General features: G+C 36.7%; 1 protein-coding gene across 1 annotated transcript; it reads right to left on the bottom strand.

Annotated features, from left to right (window-relative positions):
• Positions 1–6,147: 6,147 nt before the first annotated feature.
• On the bottom strand, positions 6,148–12,438 carry got1 (glutamic-oxaloacetic transaminase 1, soluble). Its single transcript, XM_030155985.1, is given in 11 exon segments — positions 6,148–7,326; positions 8,086–8,228; positions 8,323–8,428; positions 8,431–8,487; positions 9,631–9,664; positions 9,666–9,782; positions 9,917–10,021; positions 10,103–10,215; positions 10,449–10,572; positions 10,667–10,848; positions 12,205–12,438. Coding segments are annotated over 11 exon segments (1,284 nt in total). The 5' UTR covers positions 12,314–12,438; the 3' UTR covers positions 6,148–7,132.
• Between the last annotated feature and the right edge of the window lie 2,007 nt (positions 12,439–14,445).

Raw genomic sequence — 14,445 nt, 5'->3', positions numbered from 1 at the left:
TAGTCCGTAAATGTAAACATTTTTGTGGAATTTTACATTTTTTGCACTAAAACAACGAAACAAATTTACAGTTCTCATTATTCATAGTTTATTATGATAGTATTTTACTGGTCTGATCCACTTTAGAATTAATTGACCTAAAATTATTTTAACATCCTTGATTGTTAATATCTTAAGTGTAATTTTTGCATTTCACTAATTCATCCTGCGGGCTGGATTTGGCCCCCGGGCCGCATGTTTGACACCCCTGGTCTAAACCCTTTGAGAGTATCTCAGCCTGCCTTGATGTTTTACACTAGAAACCATTTGCTACTATGAGGCAGTTCCTACATAAAGAGAACAAATGTTTGCACAGGGAATTGCAAATATTGCCACAAGGGTGCCACCTACTGTCCACAAAACACAGCACACTAGCCATTGGCTAAGACGGAAAAGACACAAGACCAGAGCACAATTTTTACACCAGATGAAATTGTCAGAATTATATATATATATATATATATATTTTAAGAAGCCATAAATGATTCTCTGCCTGAACGACTACTAATTGTACACACACTGACTTCCTCTCAGCCTGTTTAGAGGGGTAGGCCCTATGCACAATATGGGAAAAAATACAATTTCTCACCTGCTTTTTATATCAAAGTGTCAGAATTACCAAATGTAGTTAAAGATAGCAATACCATTCATCTTATATAAGTGGTTTGAATTTACCTCCATCAGTCTCCATAAACTATCATTACACCTGCCTGCACAACATGCAGTGATCAGCCATAAAATTGCAAACGAAGCGGGTAATAATACTGATTATCATGTACAGTGGTACTTATCGAGACATAACAGGCAGCAAGAGAACATTCAGTCCTTTGGAAAGGGGAAAACTGGATAAGTATGAGTATACGAGTGACTTTGACAAGGGCCAAAGAATCTCTTAAAATGCAGGTCTTGTCAGGTGTTCCCATTCTGTAGTGGTTTAGTTACTGTTGAGGATATCTTCCAGAGTCTGAAGTGTGACTGGTTCAGGTGAGCTTTAGTCACTGTGCAGAGGATTTAGAGCAGGGGTGTCAAACTCATTTTAGTTCAGGGGCCCAATTCAGCCCCATATGATCTCAAGTGGGCCGGAACCAGTAAAATAATAACAGTGAAAAAAGTAAAATTAAATTATGATAATGTTTACATCTACAAAAATCTGAATAACATGAACGGAAACGTCTTAAGAAAAACAAGTGCAATTTTAACATATTCTGCCTCAGATTATCAGTTTAGTGCATTACAACTTACATTACAATTACAAATGCACAAAACATTTAATAACAGCAGAGTATTGGTAAAATTGCATTTACTTATCTTTAAGACATTTCAGGTTTTTCACATTTTTTGTAATGTAACAGTATTTAATATAAACATTGTCATGTAATTTTACTTTTTTACACTAAAACAAAGACAAAATTTGCTGTTTTCATTATTTTATGGGTTTTAAAATGATTGTATTTTACTGGGTTCTGACCCACTTGATATCTAATTGGTCTGTATGTGGAATCTGAATTAAAATGATTTTGACATCCTCGATTGTTAATATCCTCAGTGTAATTTTTGTATTTCACAAATCTATCCCACGGGCCAGATTGGATCCTTTGGCGGGCTGGATTTGGGCCCCGGGCTGCATGTTTGACATCTGTGATTTAGAGTCTAACCCTAACAAGGCAGTGATATTCAGTCTGCCAGTGTAACTCAGTAGTGAACAATTTATACAGAAGTTGATTTAAAAAAAAAAAAAAGGTCAGGTGATCACAAGTGAATGAGCAACAGAGGGCAAAAGCTGAAGTTACAAATGAATAGCTCAGGTGTGATCAACCAGTAATAGGTATTTTGTAAGAGCAAAGTTAACTTATCAACCTCGAAGACCTAAAAGCTGTAGCTGACCAAAACATTTGCTAATATAAATGGTCAGTACCTTCTGAACCACTAATTCTATGAGTACATGCAACTAGTTAGGTAAAATGCTTCTTCTCTGCTTTCATGGTCATTGGATATGACCCATTGGACTTATACAGGCTCCGTTGTGAACATGGAAACACCATAATCTTCTGAAATTTTGATTCATCTTAAAACCTGTGTAGTTTGACATATGACAGTGGTTATAGATGCTTGTTTTTATGTTCTGTTAATGATATATTTTGCTAAAAACATCAATTTTTCTTCAGTTTCTCTGTTTTGGTATAATAACCTTTGAATTTTACTGTGCGCATTTTATCAAAATCTACATGATAAGGAAATTAAATATAGGATAACACCTGTTTTTCACTGAAAATGCTAAATGCAGAATATAATATTAAACTAAACCAGTATTAAAACAAAGGAGACACAACAGAGGTCGAAAATCTTATTTCAATAAATCTTACCAAGATAATTTTCACGTATTTACTTGTTTGTTGATTTTTTTTTTTTTTTGTGCTTGAATTAAGCAAAAAAAAAATCTTGAATTAAGCAAAAAAAAAAACAACAACAACAATGAAATAGTGAAAATTATCTTGTAAGATTTCTTGAAATAAGATTTTCAAGATCTATTGTCTAAAAAATAAGTTCTTATATGTCACTGAAAAGGTTACTCTTTAGGCGATTATGTCTTCTTTTAAGTGTGATGAGATATTTTGACTAGAAATGAGGAAAATATCGCTTGGTAAGATTGGATTTTTGCAGTACATTTGAAGTCACCACAAAATAATCCCAGATCTTTATGGGTTAAAAGAACCACAAAAGGAGAAAATGAAAGTACAATAATTTTCTTCTACAGTACCAACCAGAAAGGGAAACCAGATCTATTATAACAGGGGTGTCAAACTCATTTTAGTTCAGGGGCTGCATTCACCCCAATTTTATCTCAAGCGGGCCCAGACCAGTAGAATAATAATAGTGAAAAAAGTAAAATTACATTATGATCAGGTTTACATCTACAAAGTTTCCTTAAAAATCTGAATAACATGAACAACTTGAATGGTCTTAAGAAAAACAAGTGCAATTTTAAAAATATTATGCCTCATTTTATCAGTTTATCATTTATACATGTGCATTACAATCGCACAAAACATTTAGTAACAGGCAGAATATTGGTCAAATTGCATTTACTTTTCTTAAGACATTTCCATTTGTTCATATTTGTTTAGGTCATTCACATTTTTTGTAAAAGTATAGTTTGGTAATGTAACATTTTTATGTAATTGAACTTTTTAGCACCAAAAAAACAAAGAGGAAATTTGGGGTTGTCATTATTTATAGGTTTTTATGATAATATTTTATTGGTCTGACCACTTGAATCTAATTAGACTGTATTTGTCTGAATTAAAATGATTTTCACACCATTGATTGATAATATCTTCAGTGTAATTTTTGCATTTCACACAATTCATCCCGCAGGCCAGATTGGACCCTTTAGCGGGCCGGATTTGGCCCCCGGGCCACATGTTTGACACCCTGTGTATTATATACATAATGTGCATATGAAGGTGTAATGTAGTGTCTGATCTGACAGCAATATCCTTTAAGTCTTGGATTGGAGATGTCTGATTAGACTGAAATCAAACCTCCTTCCTGAGACCACTTTCTGCCTAATGGGAACATCCAACAAATCTTGCAGGTTCGGACATGCTCTGACCTAATTATCTATCCACAACATTCACCCCTTATCAAAGTCATTTATATCCTCGTGTTGGACTATTTTGCTTGCCCCCAACACGTCAACTTTGAGGTCTAAATGTTCATATCCCACCCACTGAAAAGGGCTATTGTATGGAATAATCAACATTACTACTATTACTACTTTACTATTCACCTGTCATGGCAGATCGATGTGAATGCATGCTTCCTACATAGTCCTCAAACACAACCCTTCTGTTGCTATGATGTCCAATCGTCCTATTAAACACACCTACTTAATCCCTAAAACACCTAAATTAAAAAAAAAATCATCATACTGTGTTTGACGGCATCAGAGCAGTACTGTAGAAGCATCTTACATAAACAAGCATGTGGTACTATCCACTTTTTGTACAGTTCATTCTAACCAGGGTCAACCACTAAAGCTGCATACACCAATCGATCAAATAAAGCTCATAAGGAACGGGGGTTTTTGGGTGGATGTTTGGGTCTAACTGGATATAGCGAGTAGTTGGCATGTTTATATATGCTGCTTTTACTGTAAAGTTATCCTGTATAGGAATCCCTGTTTATCCGTATGCATGCTTAAGCAAAGGGATGCATGAAAAGGATGAAACCAATCTGCAGTAGTGTCTCCCTACAGAGGTGCAGTATCTTAAAATCTCACGCTACTGTACAGAACATTTTACATGAACCTCATTGAACGTGAATCGTCATGTATCAGCTGCTAGACCTGAGAAGTAGAAGGTATGGTGTACAACAGGATACCGGAAAACAATTTTATTAAAGACAGTATTTATAAATGTTACTTTAGTGCAGGGGTGTCAAATTCATGTTAGTTCAAGGGGCCACATACAGACCCAATATGACCTGCAGTGGGCCAGTGATGATTAAAATAATAACACAATAATACATAAATAATAATTCCAAAATTTGTATGTCTAATTTCTATGTTTTAGAGTGAAAAAGTAAAATTACTGTATGCTATCAAAATTTTTACACCTACAAATATCCTTTAAAAAATGTGGAAAAACTTGAACAACCATGACCAAAATGAAATTTATTCAGAAAAAAAGTGCAATTTTTAAACAATTTATACCATTATTTAGCCTCGCTTCTTATTTTCACATGTTCATTACAACTTACAGATCACAGTGGATCTACAAATACACAAAACATTTAATAACAAAAACAGAATATTGGTACAATTACTCTGAATTCTCTTAAGACATTTCTATATGTTCATATTTGTTCAGGTTTTCACATTTTTGTAAAAGGCTAGTCTGTAAATGTAACATTTGTGTAATTTACTTTTTTTTTTTTTTTACATTAAAGCAAAAAAATTTGTAGTTTTCATTATTATAGTTTATTCTGATAGTATTTGAACTGGTCTGACCCACTTCAGATGAAACTGACCTAAAATTATGTTAACATCCTTGGTTGTTAATATCTTCAGTGTAATGTTTGCATTTCACTAATTCATCCCACAGGTCAGATTGGACCCTTTGGTGGGCCGGTTTTGGCCCCGGGCCGCATGTTTGACACCCCTGCTCTAGTGGGTTCTAGTTATGTAATTGTATGAGATAATGAAAGGAAGAGGCCATAAATTGCTGCTAAGCCATTGTCCTAGCTATAACTGCAATAAATAAAGATTTGTTGGATCCTTTGGAATAAAATAATGCTGTGATTCTTTGAAAATGTGAGTGGCTGAGCTGAAATGGTGGTGAAAAATGAGCAGGAGACAAAAAGAGGTGAAAAAGGAAAAGAAAGGTGACGCACACTGACGTCAACCACCGCCTCTCTAAACACACGTCACACACAGAGGTGATGTTAGGGGAGGGTGTTATTTTTCATTTTGCTTAGTACAGCTATCAAAGTACCAAAGGATACTGCACTGCTAAGTCATTTACACTGGCCCCTCTATATACACAGAACACGCAACAGGAAGCCCTTTGATCCGACAACCGAGTCGAGTGATGGGGATTTGGACGAAATCCGAACTGAACCTCTCGCTGAATGCTTTCAGAGATATTACTTTTTTTTTTTTTTGGTTGTTTATGGCAAGTTTTCACGCAAGTTTATATACTGTACATCCAGGATGGGTACAAAGAGTGGCAAAGATATCCAGAACAGCATACACAAGTGAGAATATTCCTATTAAGTATTTTGTTTCTTTCTTAGTTTCCATAAGTGGGAGTACACATTTCATTTTCCTCTATGAGCCACTACTTTTAATGGCTTATAATACCACATAATTTATTATTCATTTATTTGTTGAGCAGAAGAAAAAAATTTAACATTTTTGTGTACAAGGAACTGATATCCAAGCAAATACATTAATAAAGATAGCAGCTGCCATGTACACTAGTAATAACCAAAAAAATCAATAGCACTGCTCAAAAGGAGTGGGAAGAAGAAAATGCTTGTTATGACCATTAAAACTGCAATTCAAATCTTAAACCAGCCATAGCATGAATGACAGTAGCACAGTACTCACAGTATAGATATTTATTCAAATTCACTTCATCAGACTCTAGTACCAGTACATGTTCTGTTCATGTTCATGTTCTACACAGTAAACTGGGGCTTTTGTGCAAAGTGATATGACAGCAAACGGTTGATCATTAGTGTTTGTACCGTTGACACAAAGGTCGTATTTAAGAGTGTGCTAGTGCTTCAAATAATCACTGTGTAAAAATCAACATTCACTTGCAGATACATCTGCCAGGCAGAACTGGAAGCATCAGGATTCATCTGGCAGCAGAAAACGCTGCTGACGTTAGTCTGGAGTCTCAGCTCCTGTTAGGAAAGTTCACAGTCCGTTTGTGGCCAAGGAACACAAACTGGAGAGACAGACTCGGTGAACAGAGATTACATGAGAGGTAATTATTATAAACCCTCTGGGCGAGAGACTTATCTCTAATACATTACAAAGTTCAAGTTAAATTATCTTCCTGAGGCAGTTTCACACTTCATTTCAGCTACTTGATTTATGACAGAAGTGGTGTCGTGCTTTCTATTGGTAAAACATACATTGGTCGCATTTTTCAAGTGTTCTCAAGTATTAACCGTAAATGTTAATGGATGCAGGTGAAATAAAAGTGTAAAAGCATTGGAATGTTTGATAAAACACTGGAGACTGTGCAGGGGTTTCTGTTGGAAGAATGCACCACATGAATGTCAAACTAAAAAACTATAGATACAAGATCAACACAAATAAGACTCATTATAACATAATTACTTAACAGATTCACTCTCATATCGGAGTTAATTCTGTGTTTTTGTCTTATTGGGGTTAGATGTAAGGATATGTATAAACCAACTTTGTGCACTCAGTAAAGAAACAGTTCCAGGATGTGTTTAACCTAGTTTAGCACAAACACTGACAGCATCGGGAAAACGGGGCCACAGAACTAGTTTTTATGTCAACCCCAGGAAATCTGCTGGATAAAAACTGTGTCTTTAAGATTAAGATGGTTCAGGGCCAGGCAGGCTGAAGTCCTGAGGGATTGTGGGTAATAGTGCATTTTTCTACTGGGACCTTAGTGACAGCTTCATGGATGGACTGAGCTACATGGTCGATGTTCTTGGTGGTCAGACCGCACATGTTGATGCGACCGCTGGCCATCAAGTAGACGTGCTTCTCATTCACCATATATTCCACTTGTTTGGCTGCAGGAAACACCACAGAGGTAGGTTTAATTACACGGTGTGTAACACTGTAATCCATACACTTCTAAATTGTTGCAGAGGGGATTGACTTTTTGTTTCCCTTTTGGAAAGCGTAAAACCAGATACAAATTGGAATAAACATATCTTTGGTTTCTCAGAAGATTATACCTTACAGTTGAGCATTTTACTACAGGGTACTTGGTCTTTATCCAATAAAAATTCCAGACTTTTTCAAAACTTTTTTTCAAAAAAATCACATAAGTGGATAACACACAAACAAGTTTCACTAGAATCATTCCAGTAAAGATGGGTTAGTGAAATCACATCAAGTTTTTTTTATATGTTTTCTCATGTATTTCTTGTCTTACAAGAGTATGTGCCTTTGAGCACATAATTGAGAACTATGAGAGAAACTTTTTTTCCAAATTTTATTAAAATTTTCACCCAAAATTCAGACTTTTCAATGTCTGGAAAACAGTGTTTCAAAATTCCACACTTTTGTGATTTTCAAGACCTGCACAAGTCCCCTGTACTACCAAAGTAGCATCTTGTAGAGTTAAGGTTTCATAGCCAGTTTTTTGGCTGCATTGAGCAAAAAGTTCAGTCTTTTAACATTTCACACCATACCCTCTTTATGGCACTCTTTTCAACCTTAATAAAAAATTTGCCTGTGGTGGAATATTTTTACATATACAAGAACAAGTATATGATTCCATATATTGGAAATTTTTTTTCTTACTGAGCGGTGTTTGTACTCACGGTTGAGACCAGTGAAGCTAAACATGCCGATCTGCTCTGTGATGTGGTCCCAGGTCCCTGGTGTCCCCAGAGCCTGGAGCTTGGCTTTCAGCTGAGCTCTCATCAACAACACCCTGTCAGCCATGGTTTTCACATTGTCTTTCCTGGAGTCAAAGGCATTAGAAAACAGACGCCACATCACAATAAATACTGTTATACTTTGTGCAGACCCTCAGACGTTCTCTAACGCATACTGACCATTCGGCAAAGAGTTCAGGTGAGTTCAGAGTGACGGCGACGATGCGAGCTCCCTGAGACGGTGGGTTGGACCAGGTCGTCCTGACGATCTTCTCCATTTGGGAAGAATTCGCTTGAGGTTGTCTGCATCACGAGCCACGACGGTCAGATTGCCAACACGCTCATCTGAGGGAACAAACATGCAGTATAAGGTATAGAAACAACATGTCAATCAGCTGTTGTATTTACTGTACATGTGGGAAGGAGACAATGTTATCTCAATATCCTATGTACTGGATTTGCAATGAAAACCTGATGCACTTTTTACTTGGTGTAGCCCAGATAGGGTTAGTATATAAGATTAGAGGGTTATATATTAACAAATTGTGCAGTGATATGACCAACATGAGAGATCATTTGCAGACAAAGGACAAATCACAGCTTGTCATCTTTCACAACATGCATGATGGCCTCAGAAAGATCACAGCAGAGTCTGTGGGCAGTACTCAGTGTGTTGCTGTAGCGCCTCTTCTATTGATCCCCGGCTTTGATCTATTTTTAGTGTTGTGGTCTGAGATCAAAATGGCAGGGGTGTTGCTGCCAGACTTTCATGAACTTTTCCCATGTTTCTCAACTCCTCACTCCTTTTTCCACTTCACCCTATTTACTGTTCGATATAGCTAGGTGCTCTGTGCTAACACTGGTCAAAGTCCTGGAAAGTGTCATATTTGGCAGGAAAAAGTAAAAAAAAAAAAAAAAAACACCATGAGGCATCCCAAACATGTCAATGGCAGTTGCCCAACATGTTATATTATACTATCTGAGTGGGTCAAAACTACCTTCCTCTTATGATACACTATTTATATATTGGTGCCCAATATCAATATGCTTATTAAAAACCAAGGCACACAGGGATATATAAATTACAGTTACTTCCTGTTTTTTTTTGCCTTTCCAGGAGTACTTTTCTTCTTTAATTACATGTACGCCCTGACGTATCATAGATGACTATCTTGCAATGTATCTGGTATCACATATGCTGTATTGTGATACCATTGTTACAGTGGTAAATATATACCGAGGATATATTTCCCACATTTTGAGTTACTCTGTGATTTCCACTTCTAATACATTACACAACGTAAGACACATTAGTACTGCCATTTATGGTTTAGACTATGAAGCAGTTGAGCTGATAATATAGCACTGCTGTGATTTGTTATTACGTCTTACATGCCATATATTCTCATATGCATTATCTGTACAAAGATGAATAAATAAGGCTCCAGTTTCATTTAAGTGAAGATCAGCAGGCCATGAATAACTCACTGTAGAGGCCGAAGTTCTTGGAAAAGGACTGGGCACCAGAACATCTCAAAGCCCAAGGAGACAAAGTAGCGGACGGCCCAGGCATCCTTCTCTAGACTGCCTGAAGCGAATCCTTGATAAGCTGAGTCGAAAAACACAAACAGCTTCCTCCTCTGGAAAAGAACAGCAGAAAACATCAAAAGTCATCGCACTGTGGTAGGCTGTAAGTAAATTCTGTTAGTGGTGACAGCTGAGATGACAGCTCAGACAGCATGTCAGCGGGTCTTTATATTTTTGCATACATTACCATCATAACTTCAGCAATTTGCTTCCACTGCTCCTGGGTGGGGTCTGTGCCAGTTGGATTATGGGCACAGGCGTGGAGAACAAAAATGGAGCGTTCTGGACAGCTCTAATGGAAATAGAGAGAAGTAGAAGCGTAAACTAATGACTGAAACCATACAGTGTCAGCTCTTAATCACACACTTCTTACCTCCAAGTCACCAAGGAAACCTGCCAAATCGAGACCTCTCTTCTCCGCATCCCAGTATTTGTATGGACGGACATCCTCAAAGCCAGCGTTGGCAAATACAGCATTGTGATTTTCTGGAAAAAAAAACAGTAAGAAAAACTTTAACCACAGCATCCTTACTTTATTGCTTAGACTCCCGATGGATACAAAGGTGAATATAGCTTTATGAATGCCTCGTAGATGTTGCCTGATAACACGCAAGAAAGATAAGATATGACACTTAATTCACTTCTTAATAACATTCTATAGCCAAAGGGCTTTCCACTCTATGCGCCTTCATTGTTAGTTTATGCATATGGAAGTGTACCCCAGGTAGGTGCAGATACATAGACGGGTGTTTTGGTGTTGTTATTTCCATTGTAGAAACGCCGGAGGAACTCAGCGCCCATCTTCAATGCACCTGTGCCTCCCAGACACTGAACAGCTCCCACCTAAAAGAAATACACAAGGAGGTTAGGGGTGAAATACCCAGCTAATGGAAAACCACTACAGCAATGTCAAAGCTGTTGAGTTCTGTGTACAGACCCTATTCTCATGGATAGCAGGGCTGTCATCTCCCAGTGCAATCTTAGAGGCAGAGGACCTGAACTCAGGCAGGCCCAGGATAGGGAGGTACTCATGGTTCAGGCTATCATCCTGAACAATGAGCTTCTCGACTTTTTTCACCACTGGCAAAATCCATGGCTTGCCCTCATCTGTCCGGTATGCTACAGAGGACAAATTACAGCAAGTAAGATGATATCAAACTGTAATGAACATAAAAAAAAAACAAAAAAACAACTTGTATATGAAACCTCATATTGTTTTAAGTCCAGAGCAGCTTCACTGATCTGAAGGTAGAGTTAATAAAGTCCTTATTACCCCAAACTGTTTCTTGCAAATAGTACATACTCATGCACTATATGCCTCACTTGTTTGTAAGTATTTGTGGAATTTTTCCAGAAAACTTACAGTTAGCCTCTTGAATTACATTTCCATTTCTGTATTTATCAAGCATTGAAAATGAGTGAAATGGTAGGAATGTAAAGCTGGACACAGGAAGATCATTTCAGTGATACCATAGCATATACATTAATGCTCCTCCCAGCTGAGACCCATCGCACTGCAATATGCATCAGCCTGTTAACCTTTGTAACATGGGTCAATAAAAAGTCAGATCCTTCATAATGTGTATAATGTTTTCTGTTTCTAACTAGCTTAAGGCACTAGTCATTTGCGAATATTAACATTCAATAACAGAACAGATGTAGTTCCCGACTTTGTGTGGCCTACTTAGCTAGATGATGGTGCTGTGTGTTGGGGATTATGAGGCCTCAGCTTTCTGTACTAATAAAAGCACAGGCAGGGCTGTGAACACTGCAAGAACAGAGCTGAGTGAGCAATCATTCTCACACTGCTCCTGTTCAGCATCAGCACGACTAGTAAAATAGTACTGCAATGAAGGATCCTTTGTTTTCTGTTTTCAGTAATAATCTTACAGTCTAACAGTGAAACAATTATAATGACCACTGAAAGAAGAGTGAAGCCATACACGTGCAAATTTATGTAAGAAGCTTATTCTTGTAGTTTGGACAAACAATAATCCAATCGAGTGACTGGTTCAGAGGCCATGAGGTTATTGTGTAATGTTGGATGAATCCAGAGAGGACATGATACATGAGACTGGTATTGTTGCATAACAACACCGATAGATTATCAGAGGCAAAGCTACACTCAGGTCAGAGGCAAATGACAGACAGACCAGTACAACTGCACACAGATGTATATGAAGAGGACTCTTTAAGAGCTCACATTGTCGTATTTAGGAATTTGACATTAATATTTTCCACTAATTCAAAATAACACGTTTAAACAACATTGTTCCTAAATGTGTAATTTTGTTGAAAGCCTAAATAGAGAAGAAATATATTACGCTGCTAGCTAAAGTAACATATTTGTAGTAAATGTAGCTAACATTAGCTAGCTGCTGCTTGTTACCTGAGATACCGTTGCCATGGTTAACCGGCTAACGGGCTAATGGCAGGTACATGACCGAGACTGACGACTGAAAGAGGACAACTTACCTCCTACTCCCAGGTTGACTTTCTGTGGAGACTGGTCGTTAGTGAAATCCTGCGTTAGCTTGAAAACAGCGACAGGAGCTGCCTGGGGAACCTCACTGAACACCGACATGATTAGCCTAAATGTTACCTGTAAATTAAACAGACAGGAGTCAAATTAAGAAGCGGCTACCGGGGACAGCTAACGGGCAGAAAGAGGACCGGATCCTGCACTGCGATTTGATGAATACAAAGTGGGCGTGAGCGAATCCACCAATAGGAATCCAGTTGTAGCATCTGAGCCAATCACATCAAAGGTCCTGCCTTAGGTCAAAGTTAAAGAAAACAGGAGCACACAGCCTATAGAGCAGGGGTGTCACTCATTTTCTTTCAGGGGCCACATTCACCCCAGTATTTTTTTTTTTTTTTTTTGAACAGTGAACATTGAACAGTATATATACATAATAGTATACATCAAACAAGGGTAGAAAGTTTCATAATTCACAGAATATATTTTACATTACAAATATATAGAAATACATCCAAGTATATATTAGGAAAATAAATAAAAATATATAATACAAATAAAAATTGCTCGAGGTATAAATAGAAATTATACAAATTAAATAAGATTATACACTTGACATATTTTTTTTTGTTTTATTTGCTTTAGAATTTATGCTGTTTCTCAAATTGTCTACATAATTGGAGGAAAGGGCTTTGAAAACAGAAATGATTGGCCAAATAAAATGTATTGAAAGTTCAATTTACATTTACAGTCAGTTTTTGTGTTTATAAAATTATTTAAATCAATCCAAAATATATGTGTGTGGGTGCAATCCCAAAATAAATGACATATTGTTTTCTCTGCATTGCTGCAAAGAACAAAGAGTATCAATATTTTTTTTTTAATATTTTACCAAATAGGTCTTCACATTCACCCCAATATGATCTCCAGTGGGCCGGACCAGTAAAATAATAACATATTAACTGAGAAATAATAACAACTCCAAATTTTGTCCTTGTTTTAGTGCAAAAAACTCCCCATTAAATTATGAAAATACTTACGTTTATAAACTATCCAAACAAAAAGATGTGAATAACCTGACAAAAATGAAATTTCTTAAGAAAAATAAGTGTAATTTTAGCCAGTGAAAAAAGTAAAATTACATTATGGTAATTTTTACATCTACGTTTCCTTAAAAATCTGAATAACATGAACAACTTGAAATGTCTTAAGAAAAACAAGTGTAATTTTAACAATATTCTGCCTCAGTTTATCAGTTTATCATTTACACATGTGCATTACAACTTACATTACAATTACAAATACACAAAACATTTAGTAACAGGCAGAATATTGATAAAATTGCATTTAGTTTTCTCAAGACATTTCATGTTGTTCATATTTCTTCAGGCTGTTCACATTTTTTGTAAAAGGATTATTTGTGAATGTAAACATTTTCATGTAATTTGACTTTTTTTTTTTTTTTTTTACACTAAAACAAAGATAAAATCTGCAGTTGTTATTATTTATAGGTTATTATGACAGTATTTTTCTGGTCTGACCCAACTGAGATCTAATTGGTTTATATGTGTACGTATGGAACCTGAAATAAAATGATTTTTACACGATTAATGATTAATATATTCAGTGTCATTTTTGCATTTCACAAATTCATCCCACGGGCCAGATTGGACCCTTTGGTGGGCTGGATTTGGCTGCATGTTTGACACCTGTGCTATAGACCAATAAATACCTGTGTAAGAAAACTGGCAGGAGACAAAATAAATGTCTCAATAAGGACATGAATGTACAGATGTGACTGCAGTACAAGAGATCACCACAAGGGGGAGCCATAAGTCTGTTAATGATGATTCTAATGGCCTCCCAGTAGCATTTAACCTGAATAACTAATGGTATATGTTCTGCTCATTATAGTCTTCCCTATAAAATTAACTAACAGGCAAAACATCTCCCTGATATTGCTTCATCCTCTACAAACATTTTTTTTTTTTTATAGGACAGCCTGCACATTTATACATATACTTCATGGTGAGCCCTAACTGAACAGACAGCTATAATGGTAAAGCACCACACAACGTGAGTGAGTGCATGTAAGGCTGTGTAAATGACTATGTGCAAAGATCTTCATCTGTTCTGTCCTGAGGGCCTCGGCTGAGCTATGGTGTAAACATGCTGGCTCCTCTGCACTCTCCCCACAGCTGTCTGCAGGAGCTGAAGTGGTTGATAAATGAAGGCCA

Source organism: Sphaeramia orbicularis, chromosome 15 (assembly GCF_902148855.1).
Source record: "Sphaeramia orbicularis chromosome 15, fSphaOr1.1, whole genome shotgun sequence".
Lineage (NCBI taxonomy): Eukaryota > Metazoa > Chordata > Actinopteri > Kurtiformes > Apogonidae > Sphaeramia > Sphaeramia orbicularis.
The sequence above is the reverse complement of the archived record's forward strand: the minus strand, read 5'-3'. Positions and strand labels throughout refer to the sequence as shown.